The 16687-nt window shown below is 58.6% G+C and overlaps 1 protein-coding gene across 4 annotated transcripts; it reads left to right on the forward strand.

Moving 5' to 3' along the window:
- The first annotated feature begins 282 nt into the window (after positions 1 to 282).
- SLC22A11 (solute carrier family 22 member 11) lies at positions 283 to 16247 on the forward strand. Of its 4 annotated transcripts, none has more exons than XM_045775538.2 (10): positions 286 to 1041; positions 2447 to 2550; positions 5635 to 5789; positions 5889 to 6057; positions 7532 to 7655; positions 8409 to 8524; positions 10853 to 11067; positions 12125 to 12233; positions 12644 to 12850; positions 14544 to 16247. In XM_045775538.2, exons 1-10 carry the CDS (start codon positions 649 to 651, stop codon positions 14605 to 14607), a joined length of 1656 nt encoding a protein of 551 aa, XP_045631494.2. In that variant the 5' UTR covers positions 286 to 648; the 3' UTR covers positions 14608 to 16247. The 4 variants fall into 4 exon arrangements, with proteins under 4 accessions (XP_045631496.1, XP_045631495.2, XP_045631494.2 ...); XM_045775542.2 differs by having other exon boundaries at positions 917 to 1041; positions 2392 to 2550; XM_045775540.2 differs by lacking the exon at positions 14544 to 16247 and having other exon boundaries at positions 283 to 1041; positions 8409 to 8519; positions 12644 to 12788.
- Positions 16248 to 16687: the final 440 nt, after the last annotated feature.

Below are 16687 nucleotides of genomic sequence, written 5' to 3' on the forward strand. Positions count from 1 at the left end.
TGTGCTGTCGCAAAATGGCCTGAAATCTTGGTCTAGCGTCCAACACGGTTGCAGCTCAGGCCAACAGTTTCCTGGTTTAAAGGGCCACACGCAGAAGGGTCTGCAAGTTCCGTTTAGGAATGTGAGCAGGCCCCCAGCAGAGAGCTGCCAAAGCCTCCCTCAGTAGCTGGACCCCACGTTCCTGCCCCGGAGCCCACGCCGAGATTGAACTTTAACCAAGGCCACGGCCGGGTGCGCTTCCCTCCACAGCTGGAGCTCAGTAACATCACAGCTTAGTGCGTCTTTTTTTTTTCACACCTGCTTGATCTTTTACTCTCGGTGCTGGAGAGCCAGGGCACCTCGGATGCCCCAGGCAGCCTAGACACGTGAGCTTTGTCCCTGATGTCCCCTCTCCCGAGGGGTGGGGCACCCAAGCGTCATTCCCAGAAACAGGGTAAGGAGGAGATTCTTGAAAGCCTCTGGGCCTCTCGGGACTGACTCGACCGGCCGGTTGCTAGCCCATGCTCCCAACTCAGCTGCAGCCTAGCGAGGCCAGAAGGTCCGATAGCCCAGGGTTCCGGCACTTGCTAGTGGATCCTGGCAGCAGCCAGACACTCGAGGGCTCCCCGACCTCCCGGATCGCCACCCCGGCCACCCACGGCTCTGCCCATGGCGTTCGCCGAGCTCCTGGAGCGAGCAGGGGGAGTGGGCCTCTTCCAGGCCCTGCAGGTCTTCACACTCCTCCTTCCCTCCATGCTGGTGCCCTCCCAGCTGCTGATGGAGAACTTCTCGGCTGCCATCCCGGGCCACCGCTGCTGGGTCCACATGCTGGACAATAGCTCTGAGGCCCCCGCAAACCTCACCTCCAAGGCCCTCCTGACCATCTCCATCCCCCCGGGCCCCAACCAGGAGCCCCACCAGTGTCGCCGCTTCCGCCAACCGCAGTGGCAGCTCCTGGACCCCAACGCCACGGCCACCAACTGGAGCGAGGCTGCCACGGAGCCGTGCGTGGATGGCTGGGTCTACGACCGCAGCACCTTCACCTCCACCATCGTGGCGGAGGTAAGCACCCCCCCAATGCCAAACCCACGGCTCTCTTGCCTGGCCTCCCAGGGATGCCCACCTGCCCATGTCTGGAAGGATCCTACCATGCCCCCAGTGCCACTGAATTAGCTGCTGGTCTCTCAATGCGTATTTACGCACTGCTTAGGAGGGTCCAGACCCTGATCTGAGGCTAGCGTTCCAGGGTGAGCAGGGAGCCTTTGAGGAGCTTATTACGTTCTACTGGCAGCTTCAGAATCTGTCAACATTTAACGCCGCACTCACAGGAGAGTGGCAGGCACTGTGCCATGGTGGGCACTGTTCCGGAGGCTTCCCCTCCTGTCTCGCGCCAATCTCACGAGCGGGGTCTTATTGTCTACATCTGGTAAGGAACAAAACAGAAGCACAGTGAGGGAAGTAAGGTGCCCAGGACACACAGCTCACACACTCCAGCACCCAACTCCTCCCAGACGGTCAGGAGCCGGAAGCTGGGTCTCCATCACATCCTGTCCTGCCTCTACAAAGGAGAAAAGTAGGTCCTGTGAGCAGGGAGGAGAGGCAGGTGGGGAAGGCCTCTCTAGAGGTGAGACCTGGATTAGGAGACAAGGAATCAGTCACACGAAGGTGTGGAGAGAGCCCAGTGGGGACAGAAGTCCAAGTAGGAGCAGGTGTGGGGTGTTCAAGGAGCAGAAGGAGGCCCAATGTGTCTGGGCACAAAGGGTCAGGGGCCAGGCCACCATGCATGGAAGGTGGGTGAGGTGTACTTTCTTCAAGTGCAAAGGAAAGTCACTGGAGGCTTTGCGTCAAGGAAGTGAGGGGGTCTGCTTTGCATTTTCCAGCGATCGCTTTGCCCCATGGGGACAGGGGACTCCTGCTGCAGTGGCCCTGGAGAGAGAGGCAGAAACTGAGTGAAGCTGTCAGGTTTGGGTGGAGGGTTGCCTGGTGGAAGGTGTTTGGGCTGCGGCTGCCCAGACCCGGGCAGGAGGCACTCAGAAATTACGCTGGTACGTCCTCGGCACTCTCTGCTCATCCTGACGGCCCTGCGAGGGAAGCAGCTACAGGGCCCCCCTTCTGGGCGAGAAAACAGGCTCAGCGGGTGCAGGAACCCCCGGGCTCACCCAGCCAGCCGTCCACAAGTTAGAACCCCAGCCTGTGGTTCAGCCCCCGCACACTGCTGCCTGCCCCTGTCCACGCGGAGTGGCCGAGTCACGTGTGCGCCACGCGGCTAGCTGGGAGGACAGAGCGGAGGCCCCCGCGGCACACCCCTTCCACCTCTGTCGCCTGGCCCGAGGGCCCCCCCCCCCCAGAACCCAGGCTGACCAGGTGCTCCTGGCTGGGAACTCCCTACCTGAACCTCCCTCTGCCACCCAGGCCCTGCTATTCTGCGTCCCCTGAGCCCAGCTGCTGTGCGCTCCTTCTCTTCCAGTGGGACCTAGTGTGTGACTACCAGAGCCTGAAGCCCATGGTCCAGTCCATCTACATGGTCGGGGTCCTGCTGGGGTCCTTCTGCTGGGGCCTCCTCTCTGACCGGTGAGTATCTTCTCTCCCCCTCCGCTCCTCCTGGACAGAATGAGCATCATGGGGACAGAAGTACAGAAATGGCCCATGAAGGGGCGCCTGGGTGGCACAGCGGTTAAGCGTCTGCCTTCGGCTCAGGGCGTGATCCTGGCGTTGTGGGGTCGAGCCCCACATCAGGCTCCTCCGCTATGAGCCTGCTTCTTCCTCTCCCACTCCCCCTGCTTGTGTTCCCTCTCTCGCTGGCTGTCTCTATTTCTGTCAAATAAATAAATAAAATCTTTTATTAAAAAAAAAAAAAAGAAATGGCCCATGAATGTCACGTTCCTTAAGAGACGGGGATCCCTTGGTCTAGATGCAAGTCCCAGGTCCCAGGTTCCCAGGGAGCAGTGACGGCCAACAACCTTCTCTTTCTTCTTCTTCAAGATTTTATTTATTTATGTATTTCAGAGAGAGAGCATGCGAGTGAGTGGGGGGGGGTTGGAGCAGAGGGAGAGGGAGAAGCAGGCTCCCCATTGAGCAGGGAGCCCAATATGGGACTCGATCCCAGGACCCTGGGATCATAACCCCAGCTGAAGGCAGCTGCTTAACCAACGGAGCCACCGAGGCGCCCCCACCCGCGTTCTTCCAACTCCAAGTACAAGGCGCGTTGTGAACTAGAAATCCTCTTCCCCCTCCTCTGGCTCCTCCCCTTTTTGCTCCCTCATCCTCCTTGTGAGCTGGTGCCCCCAGGACCGATCCCCGCTCCTTCTCTTGGCCAGCTGCCCACCCCAATACTTCGGGCCTTCGGGCCCCACCACTGAGTGCCAGTAACGCCTACACCACACCCACTCGGCTGGTGAAGCCAGCTGCCTGCTTGGAGTTCCCACATGGAGGAGCATTGGCCTCACATTTACTGCGGCCAATGCCGGATCCCCCACCACCTGCCCAGACCCCCCCCCACCTGCCCAGAACCCCCCCACCGCCTGCGCCAACCCCCCTCCCCCGCACCAGACTCCAACTGGGAAAACGGCCCCCTTGGCCCATGGCACACACCCAATCCTGGGAGCCAGCCCTGTTCTCCTACCCTCGCCCCCAGCTCCAGCCCCACGCCCCTCTCCTCCATACTGTCCCCTGGCCCAAGCCACCTGCCTCTCTTGCCCAGGCAGGCTCTGGCCTCCTCAAGGGTCTCTTGCCTCCATTCAGAGTGACTTTGCAAAAACCTATACATGGATCTGGTTGATGCCAGCCTGAAGTCCTCCATCGCCACCGCATTGAGGACAGTTCCTGCCCCCCCATCCCTCCACCCCTGCTTGGCACTTGGCTTCTCCCCCACGGCCATGCCGGCCCCCCCGGAGCACCCCCGGCATCCCGGCTGCAGAGCCCGAGGGGCCGGTGGCCAGTGGCCGAGCCTCGCTCTGAAGGTTTTCCCCGTGGTCTCTTTGTGCCCAGCACACAGGCCTCAACCCCAGGCAGCCTCCTCCCACCACGTGCTGGGGGCGCCACCCAGGCCATGCCTTCTTTCCTTCCTCACTGCACCTACCCTGACAGTGCTCACTCACTCACGTGCTCGCTCATCCACCGTGTGCGTCCCCAAGACACGTGGCTCCAAGAAGGCAGGGGCGTCGTGTCCCCAGCATCCAGCACACAGCACGCACTCAGTCATTATTTTGTGAATGAACGAACAGCTCCCCGACTTTCTCCTGACCGTGCGGGCTCTGGGGTCTGACCCCTGGGTTCCCATCCCCGCTTCTCTTGCCCTAATTCCCTAGAAGGTGGGTGTGTTGCTTCTCTGTGCCTCCGTTTCTTCCTGTAAGTGGGGACCTGGCTCTATCCATGGGGTTATCGTGGGTTAATCACAGAAAGGGGGTCAATCACAGAGAGCTGGCACAGGGCGGCCTCCTTGTGCTCTGGTTCTGCTACCATCGTCCCCTGGGGGCCTTATTTAATCCTGAGCATGGTGGGGGGCCCGAGCAGTGGGGAAGGATGGGGTCCAGGTGGCACTTTCAGAGGACAGCTGCCGTGCGGCTCTGGCTCGTTCCCCAGGGGCCGTCCACACAGGGAGCCAGATCGCCGTCGATCTGCAGCCTGCCCAGTGAGCCTGGCGTCAGGGCCAGAGTCAGCATCCAGACCTTGCCCTGGGTCTGGGCCGCACGTCCTTGTTCCGGGCGCTGCGCAGACAGGCGGGCTGAGCTTTGCCCACATCTCTCCCATTGGACCGACGCACACTTTAGCTAAACGCAGGCCGTGACTCGGGCTAAGGCAGCCTCGGAGTGGTAGTGGCACGGTGGGTGTGCAGGTGAGGGCTGAGGGTCCGACACCGGTTGTCTCGTGGGAGCTCTGGTCCCCGTGCACAGACCGGCGGGGAGCCAGCCGGCTTGCCCAAGGCCACGTGCGCTCCCTTCCCGGCCGCACTGCCCCCTTGGTCGGCATCATGATTTTCACAGCTCTGCGAGGCTGTCATCATGCACACCCCCATCACACAGACGGGGGCGAGTCCTGTGCCCAAGGTCACCGAGGCAGGACAGAGCTGTGCTCAGACCCAGGCTTCTGATGCCAAAGCCTATCTTTGTTCAGTGTTTGCTTAAATTCCAGTTAGTTAACATGTATTGTAACATGAGTTCCAGGTGTGCAATACAGTGATTCAACCAAAACCCATTCTTTTTTTTTCTTTAAGATTTTATTTATTTATTTGAGAGAGAGAGAGAGAGAGAGAGAGAGAGAATGAGAGAGAGAGAGAACACAAGCCAGGGAGAGAGGCAGTGGGAAAGGGAGAGGAGAAGCAGCCTCCCCACTGAGCAGTGGGCTCGAAGTGGGACTCGATCCATGACCCGAGCTGAAGGCAGACGCTTGACCAACTGAGCCACCCAGGCGCCCCAGCCAAAGCCCTTTCTTGACCCTGAGGTGACGCTGGCCCTGAGATGAAGGCGTCTGCCGTTTTTGTAACAAGCACACTCGGAGCATGCTGCTAGGAGACCTGGGGTGCAGGCGGGGTCTGCACTGGGTGCCCCAGCAGGTGCCCCACCCTCTCGAACCCTCCTTTCCCTTGAAGCACCTGCCTCCAGGCCCGGGTCCCCAGGGCCCCTCTCCAGGCCCCCTCGGTGCTTGTCTCCAACACAGGTTCGGGCGGAAGCCGTCACTGAGCTGGTGCTGCCTGCAGGTGGCCTTGGCCAACACCGGCACCGCCTTTGCTTCCAATTTCCTCATCTACTGTGGCCTCCGGTTCCTGAGCGCTTTCGGAGTGGCCGGCATCATCATGACCCCGGTGACGCTCAGTGAGTCCTTCCTCTGGCTGGACCTGCCATGGTGGGGTGCGGGGGATGGAGCCCTAGGCCCCCCTCGGCCCTTACCCGCCTGCCTGCATCACCTTTCAGTGGTGGAGTGGACCACAACCCGCAGGAGGGCCGTCACCATCACAATGCTAGGATGCTCTTATAGCCTTGGCCAGATGATCCTGGGGGCCTTGGCCTTCACCATCCGGGACTGGCGAACCCTCCAGCTGGCCGTGTCGATGCCCTTCTTTGCCATCTTCCTGATATCCTGGTCGGTACAGTGTGGGGCCTTTGCCCTTGGGGAGGACGTCACTCACTAGGAGGGAGACTTGGAGGGCCAGGGTGCCCCTCACCCCCACCGCCCTGGCCAGCGTGGATCCCGAGACGCTGAGAGCCATGGAGGGCAACGATGCGTGCAGAGCCCCTGCCGAGGAGAGACATCTCGGGGGGTTCAGAGTTCCAGGGTGGGCATTTTAGCCAGAGGTCTGAGGCTCCTTCTGGCCCCCGGGCCTTCCCCTCCCTGGCACCAGCTGCCCCCCACCTGCCAGCCCCATTCCTTCATATCACTTGCCCGCCCGCCCGCGGGCCCCTGAGTCAGTGAGGACTGGCGTTGGATATGAAAAGATACCATTATCACGATTTTTCGGGGTGCTGCAACACTCCCCGAGGTCTGGAAACACGTGCTTGGGTGAGGGACCAGGAAACAGACACAAATTCATGATCCTGTAAGTTCTCTCGTGTCTGTGAGCCGGGGTTGGGTAGACCTGAGCCCTGTAAGTCCACTGCGGGGTATAGAGAGTAGCAAGGACCCATTCATTCCTTCTCGAGTATTTACTGCCCCCTGCCAGACGCGGTTTTAGTTCATGGGGACATGTCACCATATAAAACAGATCAGAAGCTACTGACCACGCGAGTTTTATCGACAGCAACAGGATCAGTAAGCGAGGAGGAAGACATCCCGTAATCACAATTACCAGGCCCCTCCTAGTCCCCCTGGTTGGGTGCGTCCCAGGTGCTGTTGGTCATACCGGACGTGTATTCACTTCTTCTGACGAGGAAGATGGTATGATGACCACCATTTTCAGATGAGGGACTGAGGCCCAGAGAGGTTTAGTGACTTGTCCCCGGCCACACAGCCAGCCGCTAAGTGCCAGAGGCGGGATTTGAACCCAGGCAAGCTGGCTCTTTGAACCACTACGCCAGAGGGCTTCTGGACTCCAGACTTCTTAGCTTCTCTGCAAACAGGGCTAAGCCCCGCCAGGCTGGGAAAATGCCAGTCCTTTCACCCAGGAGATGCCTCTCCCTGCCATCTGCCCTGAGGCCGGGAAGAAGCAGGCTACTTTTATAAAACCACTCAGTTCTGGCTGGGGATGTGTGTGTGTGTGTGTGTGTGTGTGTGTTAAACTCAGCATGACGTGAGCTGTCACAGAAATGGGCTCAGCATCACCGTAGGCCCAGGCAGCCCGTGCACTGGCCGTGTGCGAGCCCCTGGCCGCCGGGAAGCCAGATGGGGTGGCATGGGGGAAAGAGGGCGGCCAGGCACTGGGACTCAGCTTTACTCTGGAGCCGTGGGGGCCTGCCAGTCTCCCAGCTGGCACCAGCAGCGCGGAGGGGAGAGCAGCTGCCGTCTCTCTCCCACTGCCGCTGGGGGAGCGGCTGCCCACATCCCCTTCCTGACCTGGCGAGGAGGGCCCAGGATGTGGGAAGAGCGCAGAGGCCCAGGCAAGCCTCTGCTTCCATAACAGGTGGCTGCCGGAGTCTGCCCGATGGCTGATTATTGTGGGCAAACCAGACCAAGCCCTTCAGGAGCTCAGAAAGGTGGCCAGGATCAACGGCCACAAGCAAGCCACAAAGTCACTGACCGTCGAGGTGAGATGCCCCTGTTTGTGACCCAGAATGTGAGACATGGCAGGGAGAGGACAGCCACGGATGTCTTCTCACCAACTTCACCGCTACCCACTCCAATAACAGCAGCGACAACCCCCCAGCTAGCTTGTCAGCAGCCTCCATCCACATGCATTACATACTCACCTCACAGGGCTTCTCGGTGTGTTTGGGGGAACCTGCATGTGCTTCTCTGAAGGTGATTATTTCAAGGAAGTAGGTGTGGGAGGATGTGCAGTAAAAGCAAAGCACAGGTGGGAGGTGGGAGGACCAGGAAGGCTTCCAGGAGGAGGTGAGCCGATCAGGACTGAGCCGAGCACAGGGCAGGCGGGGCCCAGAGGGGCAGGAAGAGTCTGGAGATGGGCACTTGGGTGCAGTGGGGAGCCAGTGTGGCTGGAGTAGGAGGCTAACCGTGACACCAGCCATGAGGAGCAAGAAGGGGTCAGGCTTTGTGTAGGAACTGCCCAGAGCAGCCCGCAGCTCAGAGGGCCAGGGCTGGGACACAAGACTGGTCCTCGGCTCAGAGTAAGGGGGCCAGGTCTGCAGAAGGGAGCTCTGTCAGGGGGCCAGAGACAGATCTTTCTTTCTGTCTCCATCCCCGCCCCCACCCCAAGGCTCTCCAGCTTCCAGAAGCCAAGGCGGAGCTCCTCCCATCACTCTGCCCACCTGGACACCATTCCCTAGCATGGGGGCGAGGCGGGCCCGATGCCCCCCCCACTGTGCCCGTTCTCCCCGCAGGTGCTCCTGACCAGCATGGAGGAGGAGATGGCCGCCGCGAAGGCCCGCAGGTCGCTGCTGGACCTGTTTCTCGTGCCCAGGCTCCGCTGGAGAAGCTGTGGCATGTTCCTGGTGAGGTGCGTCGCCCCGCTTGTCCCTCCCAGAGCCAGGGCTGGGGCTGCGGCAGGCGGTGTCGGTGCAGCAGCCCGATGGGGTGGGATCGGTGGAGGCCTGCGGCCAGGGCCCAGGGCCTGGCGCGATGGAAGAATTCACCCAAGACAGAACAAAAGACCTAGAAGTTTATTGAATACACTGCGAGGGAGCAGCGGGCAGGAGAGCAGAGGAGACTGTCTGCCAGAAGGTGGTGGGGGGAGGGGGCTGTAGTTAAGGGGGAGGAGGAGGAGGTGGGGGGACATGTGGAGCATTCCTTTTTTGGTACCTGTGCCCAGGTGTAAGCGGCTGATTGGGCAGCGAGGGCTCCTGGCTGTTTTGAGGTGGGCCGCTGATGGGCCTGTTCGCAGTCAGCCTGGGGGTCGCAGTGGGCCCTTCTATCTTACTCGGCCCATCCACTGCTCGAGTTTGTTGCCTAAACGCGGCCTCTCCTGTGTCCGTGGTAGGGGCGGGGAACAGCTCCTGCAGGGCCTCAGGAAGCCCATTTCTGGCCCAGACAGGCAGATCTCCCAGGAGGCAGGAGTCCCAGCGACACCAGGGAGGGGCTGTGGGGGGTCCGGCGGGAAGCCAGCTGGAGGTCAGGGACAGGGGGCGCTGAAGGCCTGGCTGGAGGTGGAGCCTATGGGCTGGAGAGGGCCACTGGCCCACTTACCCCAAGTTCATTTACACCCCCCGCGGGGCAGGTAACTTGCCCAAGATGACAGAACTGGCCTTTGAAGCTTGTCTGAGCTGCCTCCTTGCCCACCAGGCCCCACCTTGAGCACGGACTCACCGGCAGGCCCCGCTTTGGCGCCCACGGGCACCTGGGGTCGGCAGAAGGCCCTTAATAAAACAGATTCAGTTCCAGTGACTTGCAGGGAGCGTACTGAGAAATGAGGGTCAGGTTTGATGGAGACTTGATCTTGAAATAAAGCTGAAGATTAGGAAAACGTTTATTTTATGCTATATTTAACCACATATGGGTTCCAATGGCAAATATTTGCTACGTCTTAGAGAATGGATCAAATACTTTTTTCTTTTTTTTCCTGGCAAATGAGAAGGAGTGCCTGGTGCCAGGAATGTTGGGGAACTTTCCTTCAAAACCCTCAAGGCTGCCTCAGTGTCCCCAGGGGCTGCTCGGCCTCCTTTGTTGTTCAAATCACAGGCTGCTCAGAGGGGGCTCACCTTGTGGGTGTCTCGGCTTCCACCGGTAACCCCTTTGGTACCGGCCCTACATCCTCCAGCATCAGCTGCTTGGAGCCAGAGCTGAGCCCCTCCCCCACGGGGCTTCCCCAGACTTCGGGGAAACACTGAGGACTGCAGCTTTAGTCTGCAGCGGGTGACAGCTGCGGCCCAAGGGGAGTGTCGGCGAAGCGGGGATGGGGACGGATTTGAAAAGCAGTAGGGAATAATTCCATAATTCCACTGCTGGGTCCAAACTTGATCTCCAGACTGCAGAAATCAGCCACTGTCAGTTCAGCTTCAGCTACCCAGAAGCCCGGGCGGTCTGTCCCATGTCCACTCCCTACCCCTCTGCCCCCCTCACCCTCCGGCCAGCAGACTTGGGGTGGAGGTCAGTAAGCAGGAAGTTCATTGGCCAGGCCTCTTGGGATCCCTTCCCGTGGCCCCGGATGGGGAGGCTAGGAGAGGGGAGCGGAGGGGAGAGCAAGGGAGCAGTCCCAGTGGCAGTCACAGCAAGGCCCCCTGCAAAACCACGGAGGGCTCAAGGAGTTGGGGTGGCCCTTCTGAGCTGTCCCTCTGCCCTCTGTCGTCCCTCCGCCCTGTGTCGTAGGATGCTTTCGCCGGCTGAGAGGCGGCACTCCCAGAAGCTGGGAAAATAAGAATTTCCTTCCTGAAAGAAGAACACAGGCCACCTCTTACTACTCAGAATCCTATCTTTCAAGATAAAGAAATGGGCATCCGGGAAGGGGCAGAGACTGGCCCAGGTTCAGGGCTAGTAGAGCTGGGGCCAGGTCATGGTTCTGGCCACGACTGGAAGCAAAGCCAGAGAGGGCTAGGGCCAGACCTGAGGCTCAGCTTGACGCACACAGCCCAGAGAGTTAAGTGTCCCCGCTGGCTGGTGGCTGGCTGGTGGCCGGGGAGCCTGAGAAGTGACGGCTAAAGCGGAATGAATGAAACCTGCCCTTTCTCTCCTGGGCCAGCCCCATTCTAGAGAGACGTGTCGGCGTCCGACAGACAGGCTCTTCGGGGTCCGGTAGTGACGTGCTCAGGACACCTGTGCCATCTGGGGACAGCCCGGGCATGTGCCCTCTCCTCTGTGGGGCAGGGATCCCATCTCTGGCTTTGCCCTGCAGCTTCTCCCAAATGGTCTCCTACTACGGGCTGGTCCTGGACTTGCAAAACCTGGGGAGCGACATCTTCCTCCTCCAGGTCCTCTTCGGAGCTGTGGACTTACTGGGCCGGGCCACCACCACTTTCTTGTTCAGCTTCTTGGGCCACCGCATGACCCTGGCCAGCTTCCAGACCATGGCTGGCCTCTCCATCCTGGCCAACGTACTGGTCCCACAAGGTGAGGCCTAGGCAGCATGGAGGGGTGGCCTGAGTGGGCTGAGCGGCTGACAGCCTGGGGCACTGGCTTCCCTGCCCCCCCCCCGCCCCGCACCTCCTGGGGTCCTTCCCCTCCCGTGCCCCCCACCCCAGCACCCCTGCAGCCCTATGTGCAGGCTGTGTCCAAGCCTACACCTGCCACTTCAGCTCAGGCATCCAATCCCCTCACTGCCCCCCCCTTTCCCCTGAGGCAACTGAGTTTCAGAGAGGTGAAGCTGGGTGCCACAGGTCACTCAGTGAGCCAGGGACAGGGCCAGGGCTGGGACCAGACTTCAAGCCCGGGGCTGGTCCTGAGGTGGGAGGAGGGGCTGGGGAAGCTGCTAGATGCTTTAGGTTGCTTGAAGTAAGGCAGGAACACGAAGCCTGGGGCGCTGGGGTGGTTTTCTTCTCCCTTGTTAAAGAAGCAAGAGGCATTTGTGTGCAGATTGCTGGTGAGGGCCCTTGTCCTTCTGAATGAGGCTTTAATGCCCCCAAAACCCTCTCGAGTCTTCATTTATGGCTCAAGGCGGGGAGGCTGGTGGAGACCTGGGCTGAGAGCAAAGCCAGGAGGGGGGCAGAGGGCCGGCCTCGCAAACAAGCAGCTTGGAGAAAACTTGCAAAGACAAGGGTGACAGTTTCTGAGACTTCATTACAACCCGTGGGAGGGAAAGCTGGGGCGGGGCTTCCTAGCGGCGGAGGGCCATGAGAAGGACCTGTCATGACCCCCTCCTTCACGGGAGGAAGCACAGCCCAGCCCCAAAGAGCCTTGGCGCGCTTACACCGTAGGGAGCAGGCCCTGAGAGCCACCCTCAGCTGCCCAGCTCGCCCGTCCCAGACCTGGCTGGGTTCTGGCCCTGCCCGCCTGCCCCTGCAGGCCACCGACCGTGATGTCATGCTGCACCCGTATCCCCGTCAGCCCTGGGCAGCCTGGCACCGAGTCAGCACCATGGGGCACCCAGGGGCCGTCAAGGAAGCCCTGCGCTCCGGGCTGCCTGGGGACCCCTTGGGCAGACCCCATGTCACCCTCTTCCTCTGTCCAGATTTGCCGACCCTGCGTCTGGTCTTCGCCGTGCTGGGAAAGGGGTGCTTTGGCATAAGCTTAACCTCTATCTCTGTCTACAAGCCCGAACTCTACCCAACTGCACTGCGGTAGGCTGGGCTGCACGCTGCACCCGGGAGGGGCGGCCAGACCCAGGGCGCACGAGAAAGGGATGTCCCTGGGAAAGCCAGTGGGGAGGGCAGGGAGGGGCTGGGCATCCAGGAACACGCAGCAGACCAGGGAGAATGGGGTGTGTCCTAGAGAGTCCATGAAGGACCCTGGATTGGATGTTCTCAGGAAGCAGAGGCCCCCTGTGGGTGGGAAAATCTGGGTGGGCTCCATGGAGGAGGTAGTGTTAGGAGAGACTTCGAGGAGTGCCGCTCCTTCAACACAGCTTCCCCTCCCCTGGCACATCCTGGCCCAGCCAAATGCCTCCCCCACCCACCCACCCACCCAGGAAAGTCCCCTTCTTGAAAGTGGCAGCGATGACAAGGGTCTGGGCCCTCCCCTCCACCCACAGGATGACAGCTGATGGTTTCCTGCAGTCGGCAGGTCGTCTGGGGGCTGTGACAGGCCCCCTAATCAGGATGACTCGCCAGGCCGCACCCCTGCTGGCCCCCATCTCCTACGGTGTTATCCCCATGGCTTCCAGCCTCATCCTCCTGCTCTTCCTCCCAGAGACCCAGGGACTCCCACTTCCTGACACCATCCAGGACCTGGAGAACCAGTGAGTGATCCCTCACCACCCTGGGAGTAGGGCTGGTCTTCCAGGAGGAAGCTGGGCAGGGCTGCAGATGTGGGGGCAGCCTCCTCACAGCCCCGGGACAGGAGAGCCCGAGGGTGAGGGAGATGTGCCAGATGAAGAGGCCGGAGCTTGCTGGGCTTGTCATCGAGATGACACCAGCAGCTTGGGGTGCCGAGAGCTGACCGCATTCCCAGTGCCTCGGGATAGCGACCCGGCGGGCATCAGGGCTTGCGTCGGAAACCACGTAATCATTGCAACAGCACTGCCAAGAAGAGCCTATTTCCTTCGCTGTTTACCAGACGCTCAGAGAGATAAAGGGATGATTCGAGGTCTCCCAGGTAGAAAGCGATCATCCCCTAGGCAGGGAAATGCAAAGGCTGTGAGCCTGGTTCTGCAGCCAGACTGCCTGGGACCGAAGCCCTACTCCCCGGACACGCACTGACCTCTCTGACCAAACTCACCCAAGAGGATGGAGCCAGCCCTGACCGCCCTAGTCCCTCCTTCCCCAAGGGATCCCAGGCCCAGACAGATCAACAGCACAGTTCTGGAACACAGCATGCTCCCCTCACGCCATCCTTTGAGAGAACAGAAATGAGGGAACGTTCCTCAAGTTTATTGGTTTTTTAAAAATTGTTTAAATTTTTATTTATTTATTTAATTTTTTAAAGATTTTATTTATTTATTTGACATAGAGAGACAGCCAGCGAGAGAGGGAACACAAGCAGGGGGAGTGGGAGAGGAAGAAGCAGGCTCCTAGTGGAGGAGCCTGATGTGGGGCTCGATCCCAGAACTCCGGGATCACGCCCTGAGCCGAAGGCAGACGCCTAACGACTGCGCCACCCAGGCGCCCCTCTCAAGTTTATTTTATGGTCCCAATCACCACGATGCTTCTGCTTCCTTATTTGTAAAATGAGCGTTAAAACAAAACAAAACAAAACCCTGTCGAGCTCCAAGAACCGTTTTCGAGTTGAAGTTGTTATATGAAAGCACTGAGAACAGTGCCTGGCCCACAGCACAGGCCCCAGGAGTGTGGCTGCTGTGTCCTGGGTAAGAGTGGTCCTGGGGCAGCAATAGGCTGAGCAAGGACCAAGGTCACGCTAATGGACGGGGGCACCTGGGTGGCTCAGTCAGTCAAACGTCCCACTCTTGACTTTGGCTCCAGTTATGATCTCAGGGTCCTGGGATCAAGCCCTGCATCGGGCGCCACGCCCAGCGGGCAGTCTGCTTATCCCTCTCCCTCTGCTCCTCCTCACTCTCTCTCTCTCTCAAATAAAAATAAATAAATAAAATCTTTAAAAGGATAGTAATACTAACAGCTGGTGCTCAGAGGGCCCTTCCTGCCTCAATAGTGCATCTTATTTAATCCAAACAGCAACCCCACAGAGTGCTATTACGTTCAATTTCACTGCCAAGGAAATGAAGACACAGAGAGGTCATGTAACTTGCCTAAGGACACTCAGCTAAGAAGCAGGGAAGCTGGGAGTTAACTTACTCTTTCACTTTTTTGAGCATCTACTGTGTTTCAGGCACCGTCTTATCCTTTGGGGACACAGCGGAAAATCAAACCCTACCCTCGTGGAGTTTACATGCTCCTAAGACTTGACCCCCAGTTCCGCCCTCCGAGCCCTTCAGCCGTCTCACCACAAACCATCACCCTGTCTTTTGATTATTCTAGGAAATCGGCGGCAGCCAAGGGCAAGCGGCGAGAGGTGGTCATTACAGAGAGTACCTGGTTCTAGCAGTTCCGCCTGCGTGGAGCCCCTCTGGCTGGAGATCCCGACAAGGAATTGCCTCCTCTCCAGCGGAGGGAGGAGGCAATCTGGAGAACCCTGAGGGTCTGGCGTGGCCGGCGCCAGGCGGCTGGGCTGAGGGGCAGCACTGAGGCTGAAGGTTGCTTTCCCACTCACTTCTGTTCCCCCCACCTCAGCCCTGCAGAGCCTGGCCCGTTGACAAGATGGGTTCCGTGCCCTCCCCGCCGGGCTCCCATCTTCACCCCTTCACTCAAAACTCCTGACTTGCTTCACTGAACCGGAAGCTGCGGTTTTCTCACCTCCGAGCTACCAGAGTGGATCCTAGGACAAAAAGGGAAGGATCTGGACAGACCTGAGTCCCAACCCCTCCCCCACCATTTGCAGAGTCCTCATCTGTAAAATGGAAATAATCGCGGAACCTACCTCCCGGGGAGGGGGGAGGGGGCGGCAGGGTTAACAGATCTTAGCACAGACCAGAGTCCAGCAAACAGAAGCTGCTGACGGAGCTGCCAGTTACAGTGTTCAGCTTGCGCTCTGCCCAAGGCTCCAACGGAGGAGGCCTGAAATGGGGGGGCTGAAATCCAGCCCAGGCTGCACGGACACAGAGGGGAGTTGTGCTCATCGCCTCCTATTTACCCGTTGGGGAGGGAGAGCTTCCCGCCCGTGGTTATGCAGCAGTCCATTACTTACAGGTACTCACAGCCCAGGGTGCACCACGAACCCTGCAGGACACGTGGGGCTGCACGCGGGAACCGCGGGAACCACCGGGGGCTGTGGGAGCGGGCTTTGGAGCTCCAAGAGGGCAGAGTGACCCCCGGTTCCTGAGGGAGGATGTGATTGGTGTGTCAGAGGAATCCCACCCATTGACGGGGAACTGAAGCCCCCTGCTCAGGAATAGCAGGGATGGCCCCTGGTTGCTTGACAAGTGTTGTTTGCTACGGGGCCCGATCCACAAGAGCAGGTGGGGCAGGACTTGCAGTTTAGCCATTCGAGACCCTCCTGCTTTCCCTACATGTCAAGGCAGCATAACATATTGGGCCTTAATTTGAGGCCTTCCATCACAGGGGCACCCTTTGGTTGTTTGTCTGTCTCAAGGGGTCACCTTTGCCTAATTCACACAAAGACCCTCCCTGTGCTGGCAGCAGCCCACGCTGCTAAAACTGTGGGCTCATTGAGGCGGACCACCTACTTCAGAGGTAAGAAAACCAAAGCTCAGAGAGGTGGAGTGACATGCTGGAGTCACATGGCAGAGCCCTGGTCAGGCCGCTGGCTCTTTCCAGCACACCAGGCTCCTCACCCTCACCTCCAGCCCTCCAGGCCTGACATCGGCAGCCCTGTCACAGAGTTACTTCCACACCCTTCCCTGGAGAGCCAGACCCTTTAGACAACTGCCCACTCTCCTTGGATGACTCGGAAGCCTCAAGCTGCTGGTTTCCCCATCCCAGGTATCCCCATTTCCCTCTGTCAAATCCGATGCACACCAGGCCTATCAAACACAATTCAAATCAAATCCCCTATCTGCTTAAAACTCTCTGGAAGCTCATGGTAAAGACCATGCTTCCCCCACCAACAAGCTTCCATGGGTCTCTAGCCTTGCTTCACATGTAATAAATGTTTATAAATTCAAATCATATAAAGTATGTTCTTGAATCCTCATAGAGAGATATTAGAAATCAGTAGCAGAGAGATCGCTAGAAAACTCCTTCACACTAAACAACACACTTCTAAATAACCCCTGGGCCAAAGAAGCCATCACAAAGGAAATTAGAAAATATTTTGAATTGAATGAAAATTTTTAAAAATGACATATCAAAATTTGTGGGATGAAGCTAGAGAAGTGATTCAAAGGAAATTTATATCATTAAGTGATTACATTAGAAAGGAAGAAAGTCTCAAATCCAATATCTCAGTTTTCACTTTTAGAAATCAGAAAAAAGAGGTAATTTAAACTAAAGTAAGTAAAATAAAGGAAATATTAAACAGAAATCAGAAAAATAGAAAATAATCAAGAAAATCAATGAAACCTGAGGCTGGTTCTTTGAGAAATCAATAAAGTTTATAAATCTCT

The sequence above is a fragment of the Ursus americanus genome, chromosome 24, assembly GCF_024610735.1.
Source record: "Ursus americanus isolate L20-20 chromosome 24, mUrsAme1.1.p, whole genome shotgun sequence".
Taxonomy (NCBI): domain Eukaryota; kingdom Metazoa; phylum Chordata; class Mammalia; order Carnivora; family Ursidae; genus Ursus; species Ursus americanus.